At 40.4% G+C, this 25242-nt stretch overlaps 1 protein-coding gene across 1 annotated transcript in view; it reads right to left on the bottom strand.

Moving 5' to 3' along the window:
- Nucleotides 1–3537: 3537 nt before the first annotated feature.
- Nucleotides 3538–25242, bottom strand: part of Col19a1 (collagen type XIX alpha 1 chain) — a 306409-nt gene continuing 284704 nt past the window's right edge. Inside the window, exons 46-50 of the mRNA XM_050134778.1 lie at nt 24444–24614; nt 22628–22694; nt 14867–14995; nt 10980–11057; nt 3538–10807 (exon numbers count right to left, since the gene is read on the bottom strand). Coding sequence (XP_049990735.1) covers nt 10683–10807; nt 10980–11057; nt 14867–14995; nt 22628–22694; nt 24444–24614 — 570 coding nt within the window. The 3' untranslated portion in view covers nt 3538–10682. The remainder of the gene's footprint in view (nt 10808–10979; nt 11058–14866; nt 14996–22627; nt 22695–24443; nt 24615–25242) is intronic.

The following is a 25242-nucleotide window of genomic DNA, read 5'->3' as shown; positions in this document are numbered from 1 at the left end:
GGGAACGACACGCTAAATCGGGAAATGATGTGTTCCAGGAGTAACTGAGCCATCACATCTGCTGTTTCCCTGGAGGTGGAGAATACCTCTATTCATCCTGTAAAGTTGTCAGAGTTAAGAGATAACGGAGCTTATTTTGAGTGAGCATGTGGGTGAAGTCAACCTGCCAGGCCTCACCAAGGTGATGCCCTTAGTTGGTGTCCCTGGTACTGATGCAGGGGCTGCTGTATCGGAGGTCCCCCTGAAGGCTGGCCTTGGTGCATGTCTGGCAGGAGGAGTGAACACGTAAAAGGCAGGTTTGCAGGTGGGTGGGATCAAATAGGGGCTCTGGAGACTGAGATTAGTTTCTACCAGGCCAGATTTCTTGATACAGTAGCAGAATCCTTCCACCAAGAACACACAGGTGTCTGTAAGACAGCTGGAATAGATTTACATCTGGGTGTCAAAGAAAAAAGCTATGGCTTTGGGTTAAAAAGTCATGAACATTTTTCCCAGGGCTCCCAATGAAACACACCTTTAAGTCTACTCCCTTACAGAACAACCAGAGGAAATACACTGTATGAAAGAGGCTGAGTGAGGGAAGGAGGGAAGGAGGCTGGGGAGCAGGGAGGAGGAACAGAGTTGAACACACCTGCAGGCTTCTATCAAAACTGCATTTATCAATGCTAAAACTCTGAGCCTCCAAAGAAAGCTACGTCTGAAACCTGTTTATTCTGTACTATATGAAGCCAGTGAATGAGGCAAACCTGTCTGTAGTTTCAACATGTAACTTAACTAATGAACTAAGGAGCAATCAAGGAGGTTGTGGCTTTGGGGGTCAGGGGGAGAAGTGTTAAACTGATAAGTCTATCGGTACCCTAGTCACCAAACACCATCAGCTCTGAGGAGGATAAATTTCACCTGAGTCATTTTCTTGAGGATCAGGGGATCATTATCTGTTATACCTAAACTAGACAAATATTGTTTAAGCTCAACTTTAGTATATATATATATATATATATATATATATATATATATATATATGAATGATAACATCTGAACATACTGAACATATCAAAGAAGTTGAAGTAATTTATATGTCTAAGTACACCACTACAGAACACAACAGTTTTCTCTATGACTTTGTTTACCGAATTAGCTACAGCTTACAATGTTAGTAAAAGCAAGAAAGTGAGATATATGTTTTGAAACTGGTTTTTGTCAGCCTGAATAGACCTTAGATAAGGAGAGAACCTTTGTCAGACCGTTTAGGTCATTGCCTTGCTGTATCATAAAACAGAAATAACTCAGTCTCTGGTGTTCAGCTGTGGTCCTAAGACATAGAGCTTAGTCGTAATCTGTGGAAGGCAAAACCAAGTTTTAGCACTGTAAACAATCTAGGCAAGGGGATTATTCTTACGTTGTGGAATCTGGCTGCCAGCAAGATACATCCCTGTACCTGAATGCTTAGAGGGGCAGCTTAAATACCTCAGTAACCAGCGTTGTTTTAAGTCCCATCTTTCATAAACATTGTTTTTAGGACAGGAACTCTCATCCAGAAATCTATACTAATCTAAAAATATATTGGAGACCTAATGTCTCTTTGGTGGGGCCATCTCTATGTGGTCATTTTTGTTTAAGATGGTGTGAACTCATATGATCTCCCTCTTTTTCAACCTCAGTCAAAATGGTGTATTTAATTAAGGTGGTGGCAGACCATGTGGTGTTTTCCAGAACAGTTTCGACCTGGAGTTACCAGGTTTACATATTTTAAACCACATCCAATTTCTTAGTTGTTTTTGTTTAATAGGGTAGAACAGCATAAAATAAATTTGACTGTCATATCAGATTCATGGCTAAAAAAGCCCAGAGGCGAATTCTGATCCCAGGCAGTTAGCTGCGGCGGTAACAGCTGACACACAGAACACACACAGTCAGGCATCCGAGACCTGTCAGAAACAAGCATGCAGTGGCCTCAAGTTTACACATCCAACTGAACCTGATCCTTACTCACAGACTAGATCGGACGTTTTCACAGAAAGACAGACAAGACTTTCCCCAGGAAAGCCACGTCAGACGACCAACTTACAAATCCTGAAATAAGGATTTACAGTATATAGCAGCACATAAGAAACCTTAGGAATAAAAAACACTTCCTGGCCCTGGTGGTGGAGGCAGCAGCATCCACCATAGCTCCTATAGGACCAGCCCATCACCAGCGGCCAGGTCCTGCCACTCACGATGCCCTCTTGTGGGCAACAGTGTCCAAACTGGGCAGGGAGCTGCAGGCTTGCAAACCCCATGCACTGGAGCCTGAAGAAGGTGCTGCGGAGGAATCTGCAAAACAGAGCAGCAGCACAGGGGAGAGCGGGCAGAAGCATAGAGTGGAAGGAAGAGCTGGAAAAAGAGATGTTTAGGAGAGAGGAAGTAGAGCCCTAGAGACCCTGGAATGTGGCTCTGCAGGCTCAAAGAGTCTGAGTCATCTGTAGAAGCCGCGCCGAAGCCCAAGCTGAGGGTCTCCCAGGCCTTTGGGGAAGTGGAGCAAACAGTCACGTGCTGGGCATGAAGCAGCCTGCTTCTCCAGCTTTCCCTTCCGGGCTGTAACGTACGTACAGAAGGACGAGACATTTACACAGTTCAATGTGGAAGAGCAGGCAGGAACCGAGTGTGGGGAAGGGGTAGAGATGGGGAGAACAGAACAGGACAGGAGACGGGAATTCAAAGCCCCTACACATTGATGAGGGAACTCAAACTAACATCTGGTATGAGACAATCCCAACTTGAATAAATTTTGTTGGAGACACCCCAGGGGTGTCTGGGGATCGAACTTGAACCCGCAAGTACCCATTCACAAGCCTTTTGCCTGGGATCAGAGTGTACAGAACTGCATCCAGTTTTATACACTTACAGTCAGGAGGGTTATGCCTCTGTGGAGACTGTCTCCCCTACAAGGGAACCCCAAGGGGCAGAGACTGCCTCTGCTTTAGAACTGGCTGGAGTTACCTTGGCAGGTAACCTCGAAGCCTTTATTACCAGAAGGCTTAAAAAGACTCAGAAGGGATCCTGGATCCCTTATAGGATTTTGGTTTGGAAATGGGTGACTTAGCTAGCAAGTCTGGTGTGTTTGGGGTGGGGTAAGAGGGAGAGTGACTTCCCATGGCCATGGTTAAATCAAACATAAAATCTGTATCATAAAATTTCTTTACTTTTTTTTTATTTTTTTTATTTTTTGAGACAGGGTTTCTCTATAGTTCTGAAGCCTATCCTGGAACTAGCTCTTGTAGACCAGGCTGGTCTCGAACTCACAAAGATCTGCCTGCCTCTGCTTCCCGTTTTTTAGCACGTAGTTCAGTGCTTTCATTTTGAATTGTTCTAAAGAGAAAGGTTGGCTACGTGTCAGCACCATTTATCTAGACTGTCCTTCCCCTGTTTGGAAGACAGCTTTGAGAATGGAGGCATCTGCGACAGTTCTCTATGACATACTATATAAAAATGGTCTATGTTTTCTATGACACAAAATAAAACGTGCAAAGAAACAATCTTTTCATCAAAGTGCTTTTATCTTTAATTAGAGTGACAATAACCAAATACAGGGAAAGAAAAATTAAGTAATTAAACATGTTCCTTAGTCCTATAACATCGTATTCATAAGAAATAAAAAAATAAAATTTCAAATATCAGTTCACCCAACTGTTACACAAACTTGATGCATATTGAGGCAGGACAACAAGACCCACAGGTACAGTAATGTTGGGGACAGCCACTTACAGACAGCTTATGCAAAACTAGCACACCCCAAATGGCAGGAACAACCAGCCCACTGTAAATCTCAGTTAAATGAAACAGTTGACGGGAAGCACTAATATTTGATGAAAAACTTGCAAAAAAATGTGCCTAGTGAATGCTCCTCGTGAAAGACGGCTGCTAAACCCAGGCAGGCCTACTATGCATCCCTAGCAAAAGAGAGATCTCCACATCTTCCTTGATGTGCTTTAGAGATTGGGTAGTGTCGATCAGAGAACCTGTCAAGAGGGGAATGTGTAGACAGCTGAAGTTGCTGAGAAACTGGCTTATTAGTCAAGAGCAAATGATTTCTGGTTTCTTTCTACTCATGCTTCCAAGGCGGGATGATTTGATGCGTAATCCTAATAGCCAACAGGCTGGTTAATAAGTATGAAAATAATTTTCTAGTCTGAGCACATATATTTGTTGATGATTTTGGATAATTGTCTTCTGTTTGCCAGAAGAGTATGAATGAGTAGTCATATCATACAGTTTGGTGACCCATGTAGAATATTTTATATTTCAAGCTGGTTAAACCAATATTACTACCCTTAATCATTATCAGATATGACCCCAACTGTGCTTAATTTAAATCCCTGCTTCAAAGATCACTTACAATCGAATTATTTAATTTTGGAGGTATATTGTTTCTGAGGTATAAAATCTCCAGGTTTGAAGTTAACCAATATTGGTGAAAAAAATCTCCCATAGCACAAATAATCAGAAATAGCAGGAGAATTACCTTTAAGCATGCTGGTAACCCTCGGGAAGGGGGCATATAAATGGCATTAAAAATGAGACGTTAGTGAGATGTTGTTACGAATGGAAAATGGCCATAAATAGTAGTCTAAAACTCTAAGACAATATTCGTGCTTAGGCCTTATAGGTTATAATTTTTGTGTAGTAAAATACTGTCCAGTTGTGTACTTAAATTGTTTTTATCAACTTCTGATGTTGAACATTAAGTACCAATGGCTCAGTAAATATTAAACATAAGTCGGCCATTTATAATATTGTATATGCAATACACGCGCTCAAATGGCATTGAGAAGGTTATCCAAAGACCTGTAGCATGCTTGATAGATCTGGTTATTGGCAAGAGGGAGCTGTCTGATAAATATTTGTGTCTTAAAAACTGTCAAGTTACACTAACTTTCTGCTTCCCATGCTTTTGTGTGCTGCTGTTCATTCTACATTTGTAACTGAAGAGAAAAAAAATGGAGGAAATTGACTCCAAGCAACGTTTTGGGATTCATGTCTTCTTTTTCAAGTTTATTTTGATGTGTTTTTATTTGGTCTCCAAGTTCACAGTTTCATGTGAGAAGACAACAATACTTTTTAGAGCGCACCCACTTCATTTATTGTAAGGGAATATGAAGGCAAGGATAGTTAAGAACTGTTTAAGCCATTAGCTAGTCCATATAGACATATAAAGCCACTGGCATATTTTGATTTAATTAATTTCTCTTAGAAAACATACTATATATTTAAATATGTATTGCCATGCTAAGAAACTTATTATAGGAGGAACGTTAGTCACGGCTCGTCTTAGCTTTCTAAGAGCTCTCTCTAGCAAGAAGTCTAACTCGATTTTAACTTCTGTTAGAAGAGAACATCATTTTGGACTCACTCTTACTTCTGTTTCTGTTTATAATTCTCATCTGAAATCAATACGCTGGGCTTTGCATAGTTTGCCAGGGAGGAAGGTCACAAATTCAAACTGTGAGGCCAGTGTGGTAGACACTGAGCCTCCAGTAGAGCAGTCCCGGGCTCCATGGATGCTGTGGGCTTTCTCTTGATGTGAGGGTGACTGTGAAGCCTCAGTGTGGCTCGGAGCTAACAGAACAGAACTGGGGTGGAGCTTCAGCCATGGAGAAGGACAGAAGTGTAGACACAGTGTTAAGAATTGCACCTTAGAGGTCCCTGATTTAGAGTGGATTCCTTTATTGCTGAGAGAGGCGAGGCATTCCTGACGCATAATAAAGCGAGAGGAACCAAGGCCTACAAGCGTATATTCACTGGGATTTATCATAAGCGAGGAGCATTCCACTTGAAGTGAGTGTAATAAAACTCAACCTTAAATAGCTGATGAAGTAAGATAGCACACAAACAAAATGGAGAAAAATACATCCCAAATGTTATTTTAAAAATAAATAGTTATAAAATAGTCCATAATACAATCTGAATTCAAATTCACTACAAGTATTTATCCTTTAAATACACCTTAAGAACCAAAGCAAAATAAAAAGTTGTAAAATTAATGTTGATGCCTGTCGGCTTGTTATGGTCAAGCAACGCCCAGACTCTTGTTACATGCTGAGCAGTTAGTCCGGAGTTTAGTTTTCCAGCATTCACTTTGGGCAAGTCCATGAAGTAACCAGCTGACATCTTCAGTCAAACCATACATCACTACTGAAATCAAACTTGAAAATTTTTCTGTGTAGCTGTTTCTTGCTAGACTAAGTTTCCTCTTTGTCTTTTGGATAATTATTTTCTTGCTGGCTTGCTTGCCTGAATCAGTGTTCTCTGGGTCTGCTTGGAGCTGCATTCAATCAAACCAAACTGATGAAAAAGTCATGACTTGGTTCAGTGACATGTTGCTGTGGTAGCTCCAGCTACACTAGCAAATAGAAACAGAAATAACCTCTTTTTTCTGCGTCCTGGAACTCCTTCTCATTGGATATGTTTAATCCAACAAACACCACTTTACACAAGTGATGATGAAGACATACAACTCAATGGGCTACAACATTACCCTCAAGGGCGATAATTAAACTCTCCTGGGATTCTCCTCATAGAGGTTCCTTCATCTCTGAGATGAGAGGATTACAAAGGGAGAGTATGTCCCACTCTGAAGCCAGGAGAGAAAACATCGTGTGTCTTGGCGTGGTAGATACGTCTAGACAAGCATAGAAAGTAAGTTAAGGATAAGGGCAAGTATCAAATTTGTTCAGCTTTTCCCTGGGTCATTCAAATCACCTCAACATCACTGTGCCCAATTCTCAGTCTTGGGCTAGTGCTACCAACACTAGAAGAAGGATGGCACTTAAAAAGGATGGCATTTTGAAAATCAGTTTTCTTACTTAGTTTTGTAAAGGGTGACATATTTCTAGAAAAATAGACATTGCACAAATTTAATTGCAAAATTTATCTTGAGCAATAAGGAGTTTAGACATTGTGTAATGTGTAAATAGCTCCTTGTGCTAAGCTAAATGTGTTTCATTTGTCAGAGGGACACCTGCCCTGTCTGCAAGGAGGGATGAATACTTAGTGTGTGCACAGTAGTCACCAAAATGCAAAAGTGGCATAAGACAGCCTTATAGCAAATTCACATGTCGCATATAGGTATACACATAATAAATAAATACAAATGAGACAACCAACAAACCAAAAGCTATTGTGCCTGCCTCACACAGCTACTGAAAATTCTGAAAAACGCAAATTAATTAAATGAATAACAAAGAATATTTACAAAACAAAAGTGCAAAGGCCAATGTCTGACTTAGTCGTTCACCAAAGTTTTCTAGGTTTTAGACTTCTGGGAGTCTGTCCAGTTCTGAACAAACTGCCGCCAACACCATCTTGTGGACAAAGGAGGGATGTAATAAGTTTCTCAGAAATGCCGAAGAGCTGAACCATGTCTAGGACCTAGCCATAGAAATTGCTTATAAACTCAGAATCGAATGGTAATTTGTATAGGCAGTACATTGTGGAATACTTCCTTAAGCTTTGTAGTAGGCAAAATTTCAATCTTCAACTATATTGTGAAAGACAGAAAAAAAGCACAAGAGGTCATAGTCTTTAAATGGCTCTGATCAAGGTAAGACGTGGAAAATCTCAAGCCAGACAGCTTCTGTTGTGGTTGGAAGTAATCTTCAACGCTTTCATGTGGAAAGGTCATTCTTCTCTCTTTTCTTTTGACTCTAAAAGCCAGCAAAATGAACTGGGAATAGATCTTCTCTACATAGGAACATTTCTAGCTAAAATTGCTACCTGAACTGGCATAAAATTTAAAAAGAGTTCTAAAATCCTTATAAGGAAAAAAAAAACTAGTTGTAATCTTGCCATCATGGCTTGTAATTATTTTGTATTTAAACATATGTGCAGTACAAATGAGAGAAAACTAATAATTCTTCCTCTTGCTAAAGACAACACCTGAAGTAAACAGTTTTCTTAATTATTATTTTTTTAATGAAACAAATGGTTATTTAGAGGGACATTTCCTATTCTACTTGGGGGACCAAATTATCGTGTTTATTTTTATCGAAGGGTTGAGCACCTGCCAGTCTCTTTGTTACGCTAGTTAGACTGAGTGTCCCTTGTAGCCCTTTGTTATGAATAGAGCTGAGGCCCAAAAAGAAAAACAACTTTCCAAGATGATTGAGGGTTTGTGCTATGTAATCTCAGGCCCCTCTCTCTGGGTATATCAGACTTAGTCACATGCCCTAGTTTTAAAAATGCGCTTGAATCACGGTGACAGGTCACTCTCAATGTGTATCATGTAACATTTTATCCCCTCCTCAAGTCACATGAATCAATCTAAATGCTTGAAACAGAAATAAGTCAGCCTCACAGTCACAGAAATTAGAAAAAGGAAGAATAATAACTATACCACTTATAAGAAAGGTTTCTGTTCTGTGGAACTGAAGTGAATGCAATTGAATATAATTTACAAAACAAGAAATCTTTTTCTACATATGAACTGATCAATAAAAAAACCCAAATGCATTGATCACCAGTCACATGTTCATGAAAATATTAAAATTATGAAATAAATATGTTTGAATAAACCAAAAGGCAAAAGGATAAATAGCTTGTCAATTAATATGAAAAATAATCTTTGAAAACATATAAAAATCTTAGCTTTACAGCAAATTCAAGTAAATATGTGCCAGGTATTTTGTAAGTTTTCAGAAAAGTTAACAAATTGAAAGCTCAAAATATACACATAGCACCATCTTTTCACCTTATGTACATGGGGGGGGTAGACTGTCGTTTGATTATGAAGATACATATACAAATGTCTGCATCTTCCAATTGCATGAGTTTAAAACACAGCACCATTGCAGGTATTGCATGAGAAAGAAAATAAAAGAATAAGCAACAAAATGTTTAAAACATTGGGAATAAATAAAGTAGACTTGGAAAATAAATAAACTTGGATGGAAATACACAGAGAAAACTCAATATTAAATACCTAAAAAGCTATATTTATGCACAATTATGTTGACGGTACCCGGCCAGCAGCTCATCTATTTGTAAGGAAAGCCAGTTCAAATCATGGGTGCGTTTGAACAAACTCTGCCTTACGTCAGGCATGCTTCCCGGGAAAACCTTCACAGCTTTCCCCACTCTCGGGGTGCTTGCTTTTCTAAATTCATTGCCTGCTTTAATTAGTAGGTAGAAAACACCGTCCTATCCTGTGGAATATGTTCTGCTCCTTGAGGTGTGAATTAGTCTCTGTGACTGGAGGGCTCTGGTAGTGTGCGCTCAGCTTCCGGGGAAATCCAATGAATTAGATCCCAGCAACATCTGTCCTTGTGCTAAATATTCTAGACAAGCAACAAAAAGTTGCTCCAAACAATGAATGGGTAGGGAGTATAAAATACTGTTGGATAATTCAGCTAACCCCATTGGAGTTTTGCTTCCTTTTAGAGCATATGTTTGTTTATTTATTTTCTTCCCCAGAGCTGAGGATGGAACCCAAGGCCTTGAGCTTACCAGGAAACTGCTCTACAATTGAGCTAAATCTCCAAACCCAGAATACTGTAGGTATGGAGTGCCTTTCATGTAGAATCTCCATCTTTTCTTTGCAGAACTGGACTCTTTCTAAAAAGACATCCATGATTCTCCTTAGGACGGCGTGTGCTCCACCTATTCATTGGCTGGTGCTTCACTCTCACTTAACAAGGTGAGGACTCTTCTGTTTCCGTCATTGTAAGTCCTGTGCTTTGCCCTAATGGTGGGACTGGGGATCACAAAATCAGAAATAATTCATGAAAGAGCACAAAAGTCTTGCCAGGCTACTAAAGTTTGTCAAAATCCAAAGACTTGGTACTTGGTACTTTGACTTCACCACCAAACACCTCTTAGGGAAAAACCACTTTCTCCATCACTGGAGACTCATTAAAGTGAGGATAGGGTTAGTTTGGTTCCTTCTTTCTCTTGTAGCACATGTTCAATGTCATGAGGAGTACTTCAAATTGAGCTTACAGCAAGGAAGACGCAAAGTCATTTCGACGGTTAGCTATGCTGAGTTTGGGGGCTCCCTGATAAAGAGTCTCCCATAGTTTGTCCTTTGAAGAATAACTTAAAAGTGGATCTCTTATTACCTATTTTTCTGTATAAATAGAATGAATGTAGGACGGTGTAAGACTTCTCATAAAAAATCAGTCATAGAACAATCAACAGCAGTAATATGCTGTCTCAGTCTCAAAAGAGCAGAAAGATGACTTTCAAGCAACAATTGTAAATTTAAATATGAAGAAAATATCAATATAAATTTCAAAAATTCAAGTTCAGAAATCAAAGTCTAACCATGTTGATGAGTTCACAAAGCGTATGTCGTCTGTGACCTATATCACCTCATGGGATTTCTTCTGAAGAACCCATGACAGGCTCGCTTGCATTTTCATACGAAACTGAGTAGAACTCATGGCCACGGTAAAGCAAAAACACACAGAACGACGTTGGGAAACATCTGAAAATACTGATTTCCAATTACTGTCAGGATAGGATTCAGATGGTGGCTTCGGATGTTTGCGCCACATCAGAGGCAAAAAAAAAAAAAAAAGAAAAAAAAAAGGCAAAGAAAAACGATCCAGAAATCATAGGCCTTGACAGCACGTGGCTGTAAAGCACGGATCAATAGCTCTAATGGCACGGCCATCTCACCAGGAACGAGTCTTCCTCTGTAGCGTTCATTTCCCACCTGCCTTCTGCTGGGCAGGAGTCATAGGATAGAGGCAGTCTTCTGGATTACACCTTCCACTGGGGCCTGGGGGTCCTTGAGGCCCTGGGGCCCCTGGTGAACCTGGCAAACCTGCTGCCGATGAAATAAAGTACACCGTGAGAATGCAGCTCACATGCGATCCTGCCTGTCTCCCTCTCTCCCCCGCTGCCATGGGCCATTCAGCTGAACAGGTAAGGCCCACGGGGCGGGGGGGAGAGGCTCATCTTTTAGAGGCCTGCATGCATGAAGATAATGTGTCTATTACCTGAAGATCCGGGAAGGCCTGGACTCCCTGGCAGCCCAATCCCAGGTTCTCCTCTTTCCCCCTTCTGTCCTCTGTAGCCTGCGCGAGAGATAAACACAAAGAGAGATAAGAAAACATGAGTATTCAACACTGGCATGCTCATGGAAGTCCTGTGTTCTGAGGCTTGTTGTTTCTTCACTCATTATACATTAATATTCATTTCACATGATCATACATGAGATATGAATGAGTACAGTATAGCACAGAGGATCTGATAACTATGCAGATACTATGTAAAGTTAAAACAAACCAAGCTTTTGATAGTGAGGCTTACTTTTAAAAAATAATAAAAATAGGCCCTGCAGTGGTGGCCTACGCCTTTAATCTCAGCACTTGGGAGGCAGAGGCAGGTGAATCTTTGTGAGTTCAAGGCCAGCCTAATCTTCAAAGCTAATTCCAAGACAGGGCCTTTGCACAGAGAAACTCTGTCTCAAAAAACAAAATCAAAAAACCCAAAACAAAATAATAATAATAATAAATCTTTAAAAATGCATTGTAAGTACTTTGGAGACTTCTCAATCTTTCACATTGTGGCAGATAAAATTTCTGGTCCTTTACATTTATGAACTGTTACAGTAAAGCATATTTGTGTTGTTATCTTAACGGATTTGACTCAAATTTCTATTTTGCCAATCTTGAAATTGTGAGTTGTTTGTTCCTTTTATTTCATTTAATTAATTGATTATTTCATTTCACAGAGTCTCTATTCTTATGCTGTCTTGTTCTCATATGAAATAGAATTTATTTCTGTATATTTTTTCCTGTTTCCTGTATGTAGACTCCATCAGAATTTCTGATGAAGAGAGCTCACACACCTATCATAAACATATAAGAGGAGATATGAACAACATATTTAAGGATTATCTATAGTACCAGAATTCTCATTATTAAAAGCTTGGTTTGTTGGTACTTTATATATTAGCTGTGTATCTGTAAGATCCTCCATGTTTTATTGTACCCAACTTGGTATTTATGTTTACTATATGATAAATATGAAATAGAAGATTTCATTAATGGAAGTGTACACAGCATGAGCTCAGAAAATAGCCTGGATTCTGAGGGTGTTGCTTTCATATGGACAGACAGACAGATAGACAGACAGACAGACAGACAGGCACACACACACACACACACATACACACACACACAGAGTGCTCAGCTTCCCTGGTTCTGGTTCACTAACCGACTGCTGAACCCTTCAGCCATTTTGGCATTCTTGTCCTCTTGTTTCCAAAGGACACCATTGCTAATCGTTTTATTCAGTCAGAACTATTCTAGGACTGTCAACCATTCTATGGGCCACTGCATTAAAAGTAAGGGTTTGCCTTGACTTAGAAGCTGATGTTACCTAAAGTTTAAAAGTTCAAAGAGAAGAGCAATGTATTGTCCTCTTAAGATGGATGGCAGTGGATAGGTAGACTAGATCCTTTGCCTCTTCCTCCCCCATCTTCCACCTTGTTATCTTCTGCTAACTCTACATGCAAAGTTCTTTTAAAAGAACACCAAACCAACCTCTCTCTCTCTCTCTCTCTCTCTCTCTCTCTCTCTCTCTCTCTCTCTTCAAACTTTATTTTTCTGCTGTATTTCTGGCAAATTTAACATTACAAAGAGTCGAAGTGTCAATAAACAGTGATATTCACTGTCAGAAGCCCCACGGGGAAACAAGCTGAGGCAACAACTTCTAAGTGTGTTTGTTGTCAGAAACTCTGGTGGGACAGAATTTGTGTCCATTTTAGTAGATCTTGCCTTAAAGAAAACTGGAAATCATGTGGGGGAATTCCTTCAAACTCAAGAATTGCACTCAGATCTCTATTAGAAGTCGTAGTCTGTGATGTACACACAGCCATGGGCTAAAGCCACAAAAGAAGGTGACTCCTCTTCTTTTGATTAGTTGGCTGTGTAGCGAATATGAGTCTTGTTTTCAACCCCCCCTGACATTTTTGACATAGAGTTGCCTGTGACAGAACCTTCCAGATCACCTGGGAAGGTGCCTGGAGCGATGAGCATGTGTGGGAAAGGTAACTCCAGTTGGAACTCTGTTTTACCAGGTCACCCTATTTTCCATCTTGTGTATTCTCTTGGACTAGAAAGGTTTGAAGGATTCATCTGAATTTTTCTACTGGTATTAACCTGGCTTATTCTTTATGTGGTTTGAGTAGCATATGTTCAGATGACATTTAGAGGTCTTTCCAGTTCTCACTCATTCTGACTTCAGAAGAGACTCAACGAATGAAAGATAATAACCACCCTATATAAGTGCAAATGGGGAGGGACTTGGTCCTGCCATAACTTGATATGCCAAGCTTAGTTGACTCCCCATGGGAGGAGGCCTTAGCCTCTCTGAAGAGTGGATGGGGGTAGGGGGTTGGGAGAGATGGGAGGAGGGGAAGGAGGGGGAAGTGTGGTTGAATGTAAAATGAGTGAAAAAAGAAAAGAAAAAATAAAATTGTAAAAGATAAGTGTACACACACAGAAGACTACCTATGAGTCTACACACTTCCCTTTTCTTCAACTCTGAGTCAAACCTCCTGTCCTATGATAAATGGAAGATGGATATTTGTTGGGCCAAAATTATCTCAGGGCCTGTACCTCGAGGCCTGTAGGACAAAGAAAAGCCTTATTTGAGTTTGAGGGATAGTCTCAAAGCTACTGAGGATGAGACAGCAATATCTAGGTAGACGTCCCTCCAGCCAGAAGGAGGGCTTGGCTATCTCTCATTGGCTGGAGGTACCCCCACATCACATGATGTCACTTAACCTATATAAGCTGATGCTCACAGTAATAAACTGAGTTCCTTCTTTGATTTGACTCCATATAACTTTTGGTTGTTCTGTATCATGGGGCTGCGGATCTGATTGTCCTGTACCGTGGGGCTGCAGAATGGATCGTTTTTCTTTGCTTTTTTTTGCCTCTGATGTGGCGCACAGCACTTTAAAGTTCCTAAGTTATCATTACCTGCCCAAGATCTACCCAAGATTAAGCTATCTAAAAGTTCTGGCATTGATGGAGTAGAAGACCCCCAGGCCCTGCCCCTTACTAGGGAACTATTGACAGTGGCTGGGGAAGGGGGACTCATTCTTTTTTTGTTTGTTTTGTTTTGTTTCTTGAGATAGGCTTTCTCTGTGTAGCTTTGGAACATGTCCCAGAACTTGCTCTGTAGACCAGGCTGGCCTTAACCCACATAGATTTGCCTGTCTCTGCCTCCCAAGTGCAGAGAGGACTCATCCCTAATGGATGATGTGACCACCGGTAAGTCTTGCATGTCCTAGGGGATGGCTCTACACCTGTGCACATATGGGAAACTTGGAAGGGGAATGGGGAATATAAATCATTATATTTCCCTGTATACATTTATGAAATTCTCAGAAATGAATATAAGTTAAAAGAAGGTTATGTCTATACTTTAAAAGTTACCATCTACACAACTCTACTACACAATCACTCTAAATGCCCCCTCCCCCCGTTAGGTGTTAGCCCCAGATGACTACTGTAGCAGAATCTCCTGACTCTTTCTTCAGTTTCTTTAAGACTTTCTGAAGAGAAGCCTTGCCTGGCAATGAGAAAAAGACAGAAACAACTCTAGGATCCTACATAACAATAGAGCAACAGAGAGCATTGATGTTATTGTTACACTGGATATCATGAAGGTGAACTTAGAGTGGTAACAGGCATATCAGTTTTAAATTTGCAGTAGTAATAATATTTATGACTAGAAAATAAAATATTAACAAAATAGTTCACAACGTGTCATTACATACATATCACGCATCTGTTTTAATTGCAATTATCATGTTTTAAATATTGAGGATTAAAAACCTGGCAAATACAATATTATACTTGCACCTTACCTTGGGGTCCTGGGTCTCCCGGGGGTCCAGGTAACCCATCCTTCCCCGGTGGGCCAGGCCTCCCATGAGCTTGAGCGGACAGCATTGCTGCTGGCAGCTTAAGTTGGGACAGAAACACAGCCATCCTCTCTGCATTCATGAAAGAAAAAGATATGTCACAAAATGGAATTGTCTTTATGTCAAATGATTTCCAAATACTTTTCTAAGAAGTTGAAAATAATTCAGTTACTGATTTAAGCACATATTATATACCAACTGGTCTGACTGCTGTGTTTTTATAAAACAAAGAATCAATTGCATGAAGTTGTTTTTGTTAGGCACTGAGGGATACATCTTTGTGAATTAAGTCCTTTCTAACACAAGATGCTTTCCCAAAGGGCACATCAAAGGCATTGCCACTTATTCATTTAACAGACTGCCTTGAGCACAACACTGTGTATGCTGGTCTCGGAGAAAGTGTCCAGTGATGACAGAGAATATTAACAAAACACACCCTCTCGGGGACTCACCATCAGCTCACGAAAGCCCCTTTACAGTAGGTGCAGAGGGGTGTAACTGCTAAGTCTTAGACAGTTATTATTGTCGTGGGACATTTGAGATGAAAGTGAGTCTACAAAACTGAAAGTTAACATGTTGGATGGGGTTAGGGAGATGACTCTGTGGGTAACAGTGATTGCCGCACAAGCTTGTGGACTCCAGTTCAGACCCTTGGCCCTCCTGTAAAAGCTGCGAAGGCTTGTGTGCATCTGTAACCCAAGTGCTCAGAGGTCAGAGACAGGAGATCACTTGGACATCTAGCAATCTGCCTACCAGAGAATGCGTGTGAAAGACCATGCCCCAGGTAGTAAGATGGAGGGTGGTAAAGGAGGACATTTGACATCCTCTGTGGCCTGTGTACAGGCACTTGGTCACATGGGACATATCCCAGCCAATCGCTTCCTGCCCTGCACACAGACATATGACACCCCCCCACAAGTAGAACCAAGAAAACTGGTGTGCTAATGAAACTTGAAAGAACCATAAAAAAGAAGTTCAAAGACTATAAGTATGAAAATATGAATAAGAATTTTCCATTTAAAATCAGCTTCTGAACACGGTATATTATTAACTAAGTTAACTAAGCATTCTTTATTTTATTTTTTTTAAAGACTTATTTATTTATTAATTATGGTCACAGTGTTCTGCCTGCATGACAGAAGAGGGCACCAGATCTCATTATAGATGGTTGTGAGCCACCATGTAGTTAGTTGCTGGGAATTGAATTTAGAACCTCTGGAAAAACAGTCAGTGCTTTTAACATCTGAGCCATCTCTCCGGTTCCCTCTCCATTTTATTTTTTAAGTAAAAACATATTTGATTAAGGGTCTCATGCAGTCCAGGCTACCCTTGAACACCTGGGGTTCCAGCTGCTACTCCAACACACCTGGCTCAACATTCTCTGTAGCAGAGCTTTTCATTAGGGATTGTGGACTTTGTTTTGGAATTACGGAATTTACTCATTTAAGCTGATCATTTAAGTAAGAACTATTACCATGTCTTTATGAAGCTCATATATTATAAAGGATGTTTCTAATCTGATGTCTCAAACTATTCCAAAACAGCTGAGCATCTTCAGCTCAGTCTGAGACAGCAGATTAGTAATCTGTCAGCTCATGCAAGACATTTCTTGTCACTATTAAATTGTTTGTTATTAATTTCAGACAGAGCGTTGCTTAGTTAAATTTTATCTCAAGAGCATACTCAGTGTTTTAGTCTGGAATTCATTTTGAGAAAATCATGATTTCACTTGTCTATAAAGGCTGCCGCGGGACTCCTTAAACTTGCTTTGCTTATATTATGTATATATTTCCATTGTAAAAATCTAATATATGGGTGATTAATTTTTAAAATACAAAACTAGAAGAGGGTATAGTCTTGCCATGATAAGAAGAAGCTGGGTGTTTAATGTGTCTCCTCACCACATAATTTCTTCAAAAAAAAAACTGTCTTAGTAATTCAAATGATTTCACTGGTAAAACTAACTTGCAACTGAGATAGCTCAGCTGGTAAAGACGCTTGGCACTAACCCTGACGACCTGAGCCCAATCCCTGGGATCCACACGGGAGGAGGAGAGCACAGACTCCGACAGCTTTTCCTCTGGCCTCCACACATGAACACACGCTGTGGCACATGTGCCAACACATAGGTGTGCATGTGAACACACACACACACACACACCAATAAATGTTATGAAACATGCTTAGTACCTTTAATGCCTAAACAGTTATTTGCCACCCTAATTTTCTTCTCTTTAAGCTAAGAGGTAAATTTACAAGTACTTTGTTTTGGGAGGATTTTTAATAACTTTAGCAAAACCCAATTATTTTAAACAATTACTCCTAGCTGTAAATGAACTGGCTTTAAGCTACACTAAGAAACAGTCATCTAGCATAAGCTAATTAGCTCTTCTGAACCCTACCCTAATGCTCTATAATTGAAACTAATAGTTTCTTAGCACCTAAATGAATTGCGGAGGCCTGTATTCTTAATTGCCTTCCCTCTGTTTTCAGGGCTCCTTAGTCATTTAAACTGGTTTTTTTTTTTTTTTTTGATTCTGCTTTCTAATGAGGCAGAAAATTAAAGACTTTGGAAGAGGTGTATATAAACCATTCATATTCCACCTGCCTGGACAGAACAAGAGGGAGCAGTCACAAGAGAAACGACTGGTAGGCTAGGCTGAGCACTTGGCTTCCTTGGAGAATGAAGTTCCTATGACAAGGCAGACATTAACAGGGATTGAAGCAGTAAGGGACACTCAGGTGTCACCCAGTCCTCATCTGCCTCTTGTTTCACAAGTAGAAATTATAACTTATTTTTTTCAGAAGACAATTGAATCTTTTCTCCTAACTCATTCACATGTTGAGTTGCCCACGTTCTTAGTATAACCTTATTTTCTTTTGCTGCTCCATTACGGAAGCACTAGTTACATGATAGATCAAGGGAAGTCCTCAACACTTGATAATATTGTTATCTTTTAAGCTTAAGGATAAAGAATTGTCATTCACAGGATTACTAAACTGTTCTAGAAATCACTTCTGGGGCTGGAGAGATGGCTCAGTGGTTAAGAGCATTCATTGCCTGCTCTTCCAAAGGTCCTGAGTTCAATTCCCAGCAGCCACATGGAGGCTCACAACCATCTGTAATGAGGTCTGGTGCCCTCTTCTGGCCTACAGATATACACACAGATAGAATATTGTATACTAAATAAATCAATATTTAAAAAAAGAAATCACTTTTGGGGGCATTTTCCATGGCTTTCCCCCATGTCTTATAATTTTTGAAAATAAAATTACATGTATTTTTCTCCTATGGGGCAATACAGCAATATTTTCTTGTAATATCTGAATTATTTCCCAGTTTCATTTTAATTGCTATTGTATATTTTGGACTCATTTATTTTATATAGTTCACAATGCTGTATTTGTTCACAGTCTTTGTAAAGTATGTTACTTTGAAATGTTGTCATGGGTAAATACAGTGAACTGAACACTCGCATCTGACTTAAGTCTCCTGGGGATGCTGGAAAAACAACCAAGACACTTTTAAAATCAGGAAGCTCAAGAATGAGGAGACTCTAAAAGGAAAAAGTAGCTACACGGTTTTTGAAGCTGAGGGTCAGATTGCCGGAGGGATATTTGTCTTGGTAGAAAGCAAGAAAACAGAGACTTTCCACTGAGAACAGAAACCAAATTTAAAATGCAAATTCTAGAGACTCAAAATGGGGGGATGTAAGTTATCTCTGGAAGTAGGAAGCAAAGGAAAGGAGTTGAAATAAAGTAAATAGATCAAAAGCTTAAGTATAAAGTGGTAGAAATGTTTCTCTAAGAATCTAAACAGTCTACCCTAGCCCTAGCAACTAAAGGGTCCCTTTCTAAAAAGGGGATGGTCTGGGGGAGGAGAAGGATGGAGAAAGTGAGGTAACTGGATTCCCATTAAAATGCAAAATGAATAAATAAAGGGGGATAGACTGTCTCTTTATTGACAACTCCAGACTTCAGCAATACTCTGGCTTTAATACTGAAAAAAAAAAAAAGAATAAATGAACCCCTAAAATACTGCTGAGCTGGCAGTCAAGGTAGAAAACAGAAATGCATCCATGGAGAGACTTAAAGACACTGAAATCGAAAGACCTTCATTTAGAATGCCCAGCTGGCTACCCGATGTGAAAACCATGGTTGGCAAGTTCTACATTCACTTACAACCATCAATTATGTATTTCAGAACCCATTTCTCTGTGTGAACAGACAACCACAGCTCAATAGAGATAGAGGGAATCCTGTAAGCCGCATGACTGATTCTGGTTGAGTCCCTGGTAAACAGAAGTTGTAAGTGGAATTAACAGAATATGTTGTGGAAAATACTTACTGTATCTCCCATGATGTGTGTCTATTGGATGATGTGTATATTCACACACACACACACACAAATATCCTAATTATAGATGAGTATCTATTGGATGCTGTGTCTATGCACAAATATATACACACTTATAAATATCTTACTTATAGAGAGGAAAGAGATGTTACCTTGAAAGAGTAGAATGGGATAATATGTTATACTCATTCAAATACACGTGTGTGAAATATGTGTGAAAATGGAGAAAACATGGGTTTTCTGAACATTGGAAACCAAACGCAGAAATAAACCTAACCTTCCTGTTCTTCCTCATTGGCAGGTCGGACTTTGAGGGTTTAAAGAGTGGAGTCTGTTAGTTTGTATACACTATTTCATAATTTTCCATATAGATGCAAATGCTCAATTATAGGGTAGGCCATAGCAAAATCTATGCTTCTCTGATATGTCAAGCCTCTGATTTATGTAGATAGCATCTCTGGGAGCTGCTAAGTCCTCCTAAGGACAAAAGATGCTAAGCTGAGTCATGTGGATGACATCTGTCTCTGCCTTGTGTGATCTGATCACCCTACCCGCAGAAATGCTTTGACATATTGGCCAATCAAAGTGGGAATTTAAACTAACTTTAGAATGAATGCATGCTTGTGTATTACTATCCAGCTGGAACCCAGGTTTGAGGTCATGGAGAATCACCTCCCTCCATTACTTGGGGTTGGGAATTAGCATTTAGCATGCTGAAAGACACGGTAGTGGCCTGTAGGACAGCCCAAGGTGAGAAGCTTGTGAGGGTCACCTATGAAGTTCAAAGGAGATTGATAAATCCCTGGAGGAGAGCTTGAAACTTGGGTCCTGGTGTAGGGTTTTACACGAGGAGCCACCTGGAATAAAGCATGCAGCAGGACCTCCTGAGGACCACCTTGGACTCCTGCTGGAGACGGGGGACCCTTGCTGAGGCTATGGCCAGGCAGGGGTGTGGAAGCACTGCAGAAGCTCCCACTGACATCTCCTCTAGTGAAAATGCTAAAAAAACAGTCTGCAGATGAACATGTCTGAACCCTAGCACTTACGGTACTGCGCTAGTTCACTGAAACTGTTTTAAAATGTGACAATTAATCTCTGCCTTTAGAGAAGGCTTTGTGGAAAGGGAAACCGACCTGACAATGCTATGATTTGTGAAAGTGGAGTTATACCTTTTTTCTTCTTGGAAAAATGGTGTTCAGAAGCCATGGAAGAAGTGCAAATGGACTGAATGGAAATGGTTTGAGGGCAAATGAACTTAAGTGTTAAATAACCACACTGTAGGTTCAGGCGCACTTTGTGTGGGAGAAGATAGATTTGCCAGGCTGCTGTCTGGGGAGTGAGCAGGAGAGGGGATAGCACACATGGAGCTGGAGGCTAGAGATTCCAAGCAAAAAACTTCCTTTGGCTCTTTTTAATAAACCATCTTGAGGAAAAGGTTATCTGTGGCTTTGGTGGTAAACAAGCTCTCTCAAGGTTAGAGTATCCTGCCATTCACCGGGACCCTGAGTGAAAGGCGTTGGGAGAGATGGGGTGAAGCTAGGGGACACAAGGGTGAGAGCTCTAGAAGAGATTTTAGAAAATACATAGAGTCAGATTTCAATAAACAATAGATTAATAGATAACTTATAGGTGTGCAGAAGGAATCCGATGACATTTGGAAAGGCCTAAGCCTTGATTCAACTTAAAATTTTAAACATTCACATTTTATTACTGCTATTACTACTAACTTATTATTTATTGTTATTGTTATAGTGTGTGTATATGCATGGCAGGTGTGCCAAGGTGTGTGCGAAGAGGTCAGAGGACAACTATCCGGAGTCATTTCCTCCTCCCACCATGTGGGTCCCAGAGGTGGAACTCAGGTTGTCAGTCTTGGCAGCAAGCACCCTTACTCACTGAGCCATCCTGTCAGCTCGCAGCTCTTGACTTTTCAATTCAACATTTCCATCCACAATTAGAATGATAACATGGTTATACCTTTAGAGATGACCCAAAGCTCTGTCAGCCACCTGACCTTCCATGAATATTCTAAACCATATTTTCAGGTTGGACCAATGTCAGAACATAAATCACTTGAATTTTATTTGGTTTTGTTTTGTTTATTTAATTTTATTTTTTTGGTATTGTAAGTCAAACCCAGGGCCTTAGACAGGTTGAGCAAGTGTTCTACCACTAAAGCTACTTGATGTTTAATAATATCAAACATAACTTCACCTGTTTAAGGTCTTTAACACACAATTAAAAACTCTTTTAAAAAGTTTTCAGAAGGAAGAACCATGCTCTTAACTGATGACTCAAAATGAATGACCAGCAAGTCTTAACTGTTAGAGAAATCATTGATGGGCTGGGATGTGGCTCAGCTGGTAAGTGCCCCCTAGCGTACATCAAGCCCTAGGTTTAAGTGCAAGAAAAGCAATAATAACCCTGGTAGGATGGTCAAACGCTATAATCTCAGCACTTGTAAGGTAGAGGCAGGATCTTCAGGAGTTCTAGGCCATCCTCAGGCTACATAGGGAATTCAAGGCCAGCATAGGCTACTTGAGACACTGCTTTGTTTTGTTTTATAAACAATGCTCTCTTGGGCTTAAATATCTAGATCTGGGGCAGGCAAACTTACTCTGAAGGAGCCAGAAAGTGAATATGTAATTTTTTGCTAGCTACATGAAATCCGTCACATCTATTCAACTATTCACCTGTAGTCTGAAAACACTGGAGGAATACGAAAAGAAGTGAGCATGACTGTACCCCAAACCACTTTATTAGAAGCCAGATCTGAATTTAGGTCATTTTAAGTGTGTCATTTTGATCTTTTTTAAAAATGAGGATGAGAAATCCTCTAACAAATATATAGAACTGTCCTTAGCTTGTGGGCCGTATACAAGTCCATCTGTAGCAGAAGGAAGTGGCTGGGAGTCTTTAGTTTGCTGACCCTGGTATAGATAAAAGAACATTGTAACCCACCCTGGTTAAAACCTTCATAGGTAAATTAAACACCTCCCCAGGGTGGCAGGGATGGGGGAGCTGGGCGTACTCCATAGAGGAGGAAAATCAAGATGGAGTGGGATGGGTACTGAGATATTTGAAAGACAGTTAAACCAACAGCACCAATAGAAGGTCCTTCAGCTGTGCTGTTTATAGACAAGTGGCGAGGAAGGGAAGTTTAAAGAGAGCACCTGACAGCATAAGGCGACATTTCTGTCCTAAGGAGCTGCCTCTCCATGAGATGGATCTGCTAAGGTTGCTGTTACGGAGTCATCTTTCATGAATGTCACTAAAGGGATTCCCCACACGGGGATGGGAAGTGGAGACTCGTTAAACACTCGGAACTATTACAAAGCGATTCTAACCTTCAAAAATCCTTAGGACCTCTTGATTAATGTACTTTTTGATTTCTTCAAACGAAACAGCATCAGCCTAAAGGAGGAAAAAGAACGACTATTAAAAGAGAGCAGAACACAAGTGGGTGAGAAACGGAGATGTTGGGTTTGGGAGTCCTTTGCCGATGAACATCTGCCAGGCAAAATCTTCAGGCAGTGTTTTGGACAATGAACACTGTTTGGTCAAATGCTAGGATAAACTGAAGTTCATAGTTGCTTTACAAGTAACTGGGATTATAATCAGTGATGCTAATACTTTGCCTAAGAATGGAGAAATGTGACTAGAGATAATTAGAACGTACATTTCTGTTGCTTCATTTTATAACCTCAAACAATGCATGTTGTTCATAATCAATCACAATGGAACACATACCCCACTCCTGGATACTAGAAAAATCTATAACAATCATTGACATCATGTTGTTGCAGGCTTATCCTATAAAGTGTTTTTCTCATCTCTTGCCTGTCTCATGCTACTATAACCTACATATTAATATAAATATATTTGCTAAATTTTAATTTTTGGTCGTGAACATAGCCTTTAATGCCTGAGTCATTTCTCCTGCCCATAAGCAAATTTTCAATAGAGAGCACCTGAGATACCAGAGTAACTACAAGTAGGTAAGTGTTGTCAACTGAATGCTTAGGCCTTTGACAAGAAACCACATTGATAATAGCCATGTTTTATTGGCATACTCTGACATTTTCAGAAGGGATCTCTCACTTTTCAAGACTGCCAGGATTTGAAGGTATCTCGGTGCTATTCTTTGGATGCACAGTTATTCTCTGGGGCTTCATGTATGGCAATGAAGACAATGTAGCACACGTGAGAAGCTGTGAGGTAGGGGCTCCCTCCCATGGCCAGTCACACACTTTGAGGAAGGCCTAACAAAGCCCAGTGGGCTGTGACCAGATGAGGGACATGAAAGATCTGTGGGAAATCTCCATGGGAGGTGATTTTCAGACATGGTCCTGCCTATTCCTACAAATTAGGCTGATGCCCTTAATCTGTCTAAGTCCCTGTCTTGGCGAGTCCTCCACCATTCTCCCCTGATTCCTTCGTCAAGTTGGCATATCGAGCATGTATAGATGATGATAAGACTGTGATCTTGTCCGTGCCCAGCAGTCCATTCATGTAGAATGCAAGAAGGAGGAAGACAATGCGATGTCCCCACAATGTGCTGATTTCTATTGCTCAGAACGGCTACCTTGTCTTCAATGTGCATGGGAAAATGAACTTGAATGAAAGGACTGAGAAGGCAAGGTGGGCACAGGTCTCACCCCTAACCAAGAAGCCATCTGCATCTAATACCTGCTAGAAAAGAGAAATGTCAGCTTTCTCCAGTGGAGTGTCACCGGGCAACTACACTCCAGGGTGGGTCACATGTCCTGTTATCCAATGCGAAACAAACTCAACGGCATTTGTGTGGATTGCTTATTTTGTTTTGCTTTGTTTGGGCATTTTTTTTTTTTGTCTTACTGGATTTTTGCCTATTTGTCTTGATTTTTGTTTTTGTGGGATTTTTTTTTGTTTCTTGATTTTTCTTTTGGCTTTTGTTTCTTATTTGTTTTGAGAGAAAGAGATAAATTGGGTGAGTTGGGTGGGTAGGGAGGTGGGGAGGATCAGGGAAGGGGCAAACATGATAATATACATTGTATAAAATAGGATCAGCACATAACTTTAAATAACGGTCCAGACCAGCTTGTTTCATATGTTTACAGATGATTGGCATTTCGTTCATTATAGAAAGTCCCATGGTCAGTCTGAGCCAGGGGCTCCACTTACCGGCATGCCGGGGATGCCTGGAGAGCCTGGAGGGCCCTGGTGGCCAGGTGATCCTATTGAGCCCTTGCTTCCTGGGGGCCCCACAGGACCTATAGCCCCTTTCATGCCCATAAGGCCTGGTTTGCCACGTTCACCTTGTGGGCCTCTGTCTCCTGGAATTCCCTGATCACCCTGTTTGGGGAGAAAATAAGGAGTTACCCTTTCTAGTAATGCTGTGACTAATAGCAAAGTCAAGGGAAGTGCCCAAGGGAAGTGTGAGCCCACAGCAAGTGCTTCAGTTCCACGCCTTCAGTTCATGTGCACGACTCTGGGAAGTGAGTGTGAGCTGAGTGTGCCAGACAGGTGCTAGAGGCCTCCCCACACTTCCCGCACTATTCCTGGGTCCGCAATGCTCTGCAAAAGACTCACCTGTATTTCTCTTGATTTAAAAAAAAATCATGAAAATAAGTGAACAATCACAGGTATTAATGTGATCATAAGGTACTAAAGGAGATCAAGAAGTCATGTAGACAGAAAACACATGCCCGTATTATCAATGGCATTGTCTTATAAAATGTATCAATACGTAGACTTCTCAGCTCATGTCTGCAGAAACTTCCAAGATTAAAAAATATTAACATACTTGGATCTATGATCTGTATTTTATGATCATGTGAACCTTTATTTTTTTATTTTTTTATTTTTTTTTGGTTTTTCAAGACAGAGTTTCTTTGTATAACTAGCTGTCCTGGAACTAGCTCTGTAGACCAGAGTGGCCTCAAACTCACAGAGATCCTCCTGCTTCTGCTTTCCATGTGCT

This window comes from Alexandromys fortis, unplaced genomic scaffold, assembly GCF_014885135.2.
Source record: "Alexandromys fortis isolate MF-2015 unplaced genomic scaffold, M_Fortis_MF-2015_v1.1 scaffold_20, whole genome shotgun sequence".
Taxonomy (NCBI): Eukaryota; Metazoa; Chordata; class Mammalia; order Rodentia; family Cricetidae; genus Alexandromys; species Alexandromys fortis.
Note: the sequence above shows the minus strand (reverse complement) of the source record. Positions and strands in the feature narration are given on the sequence as shown.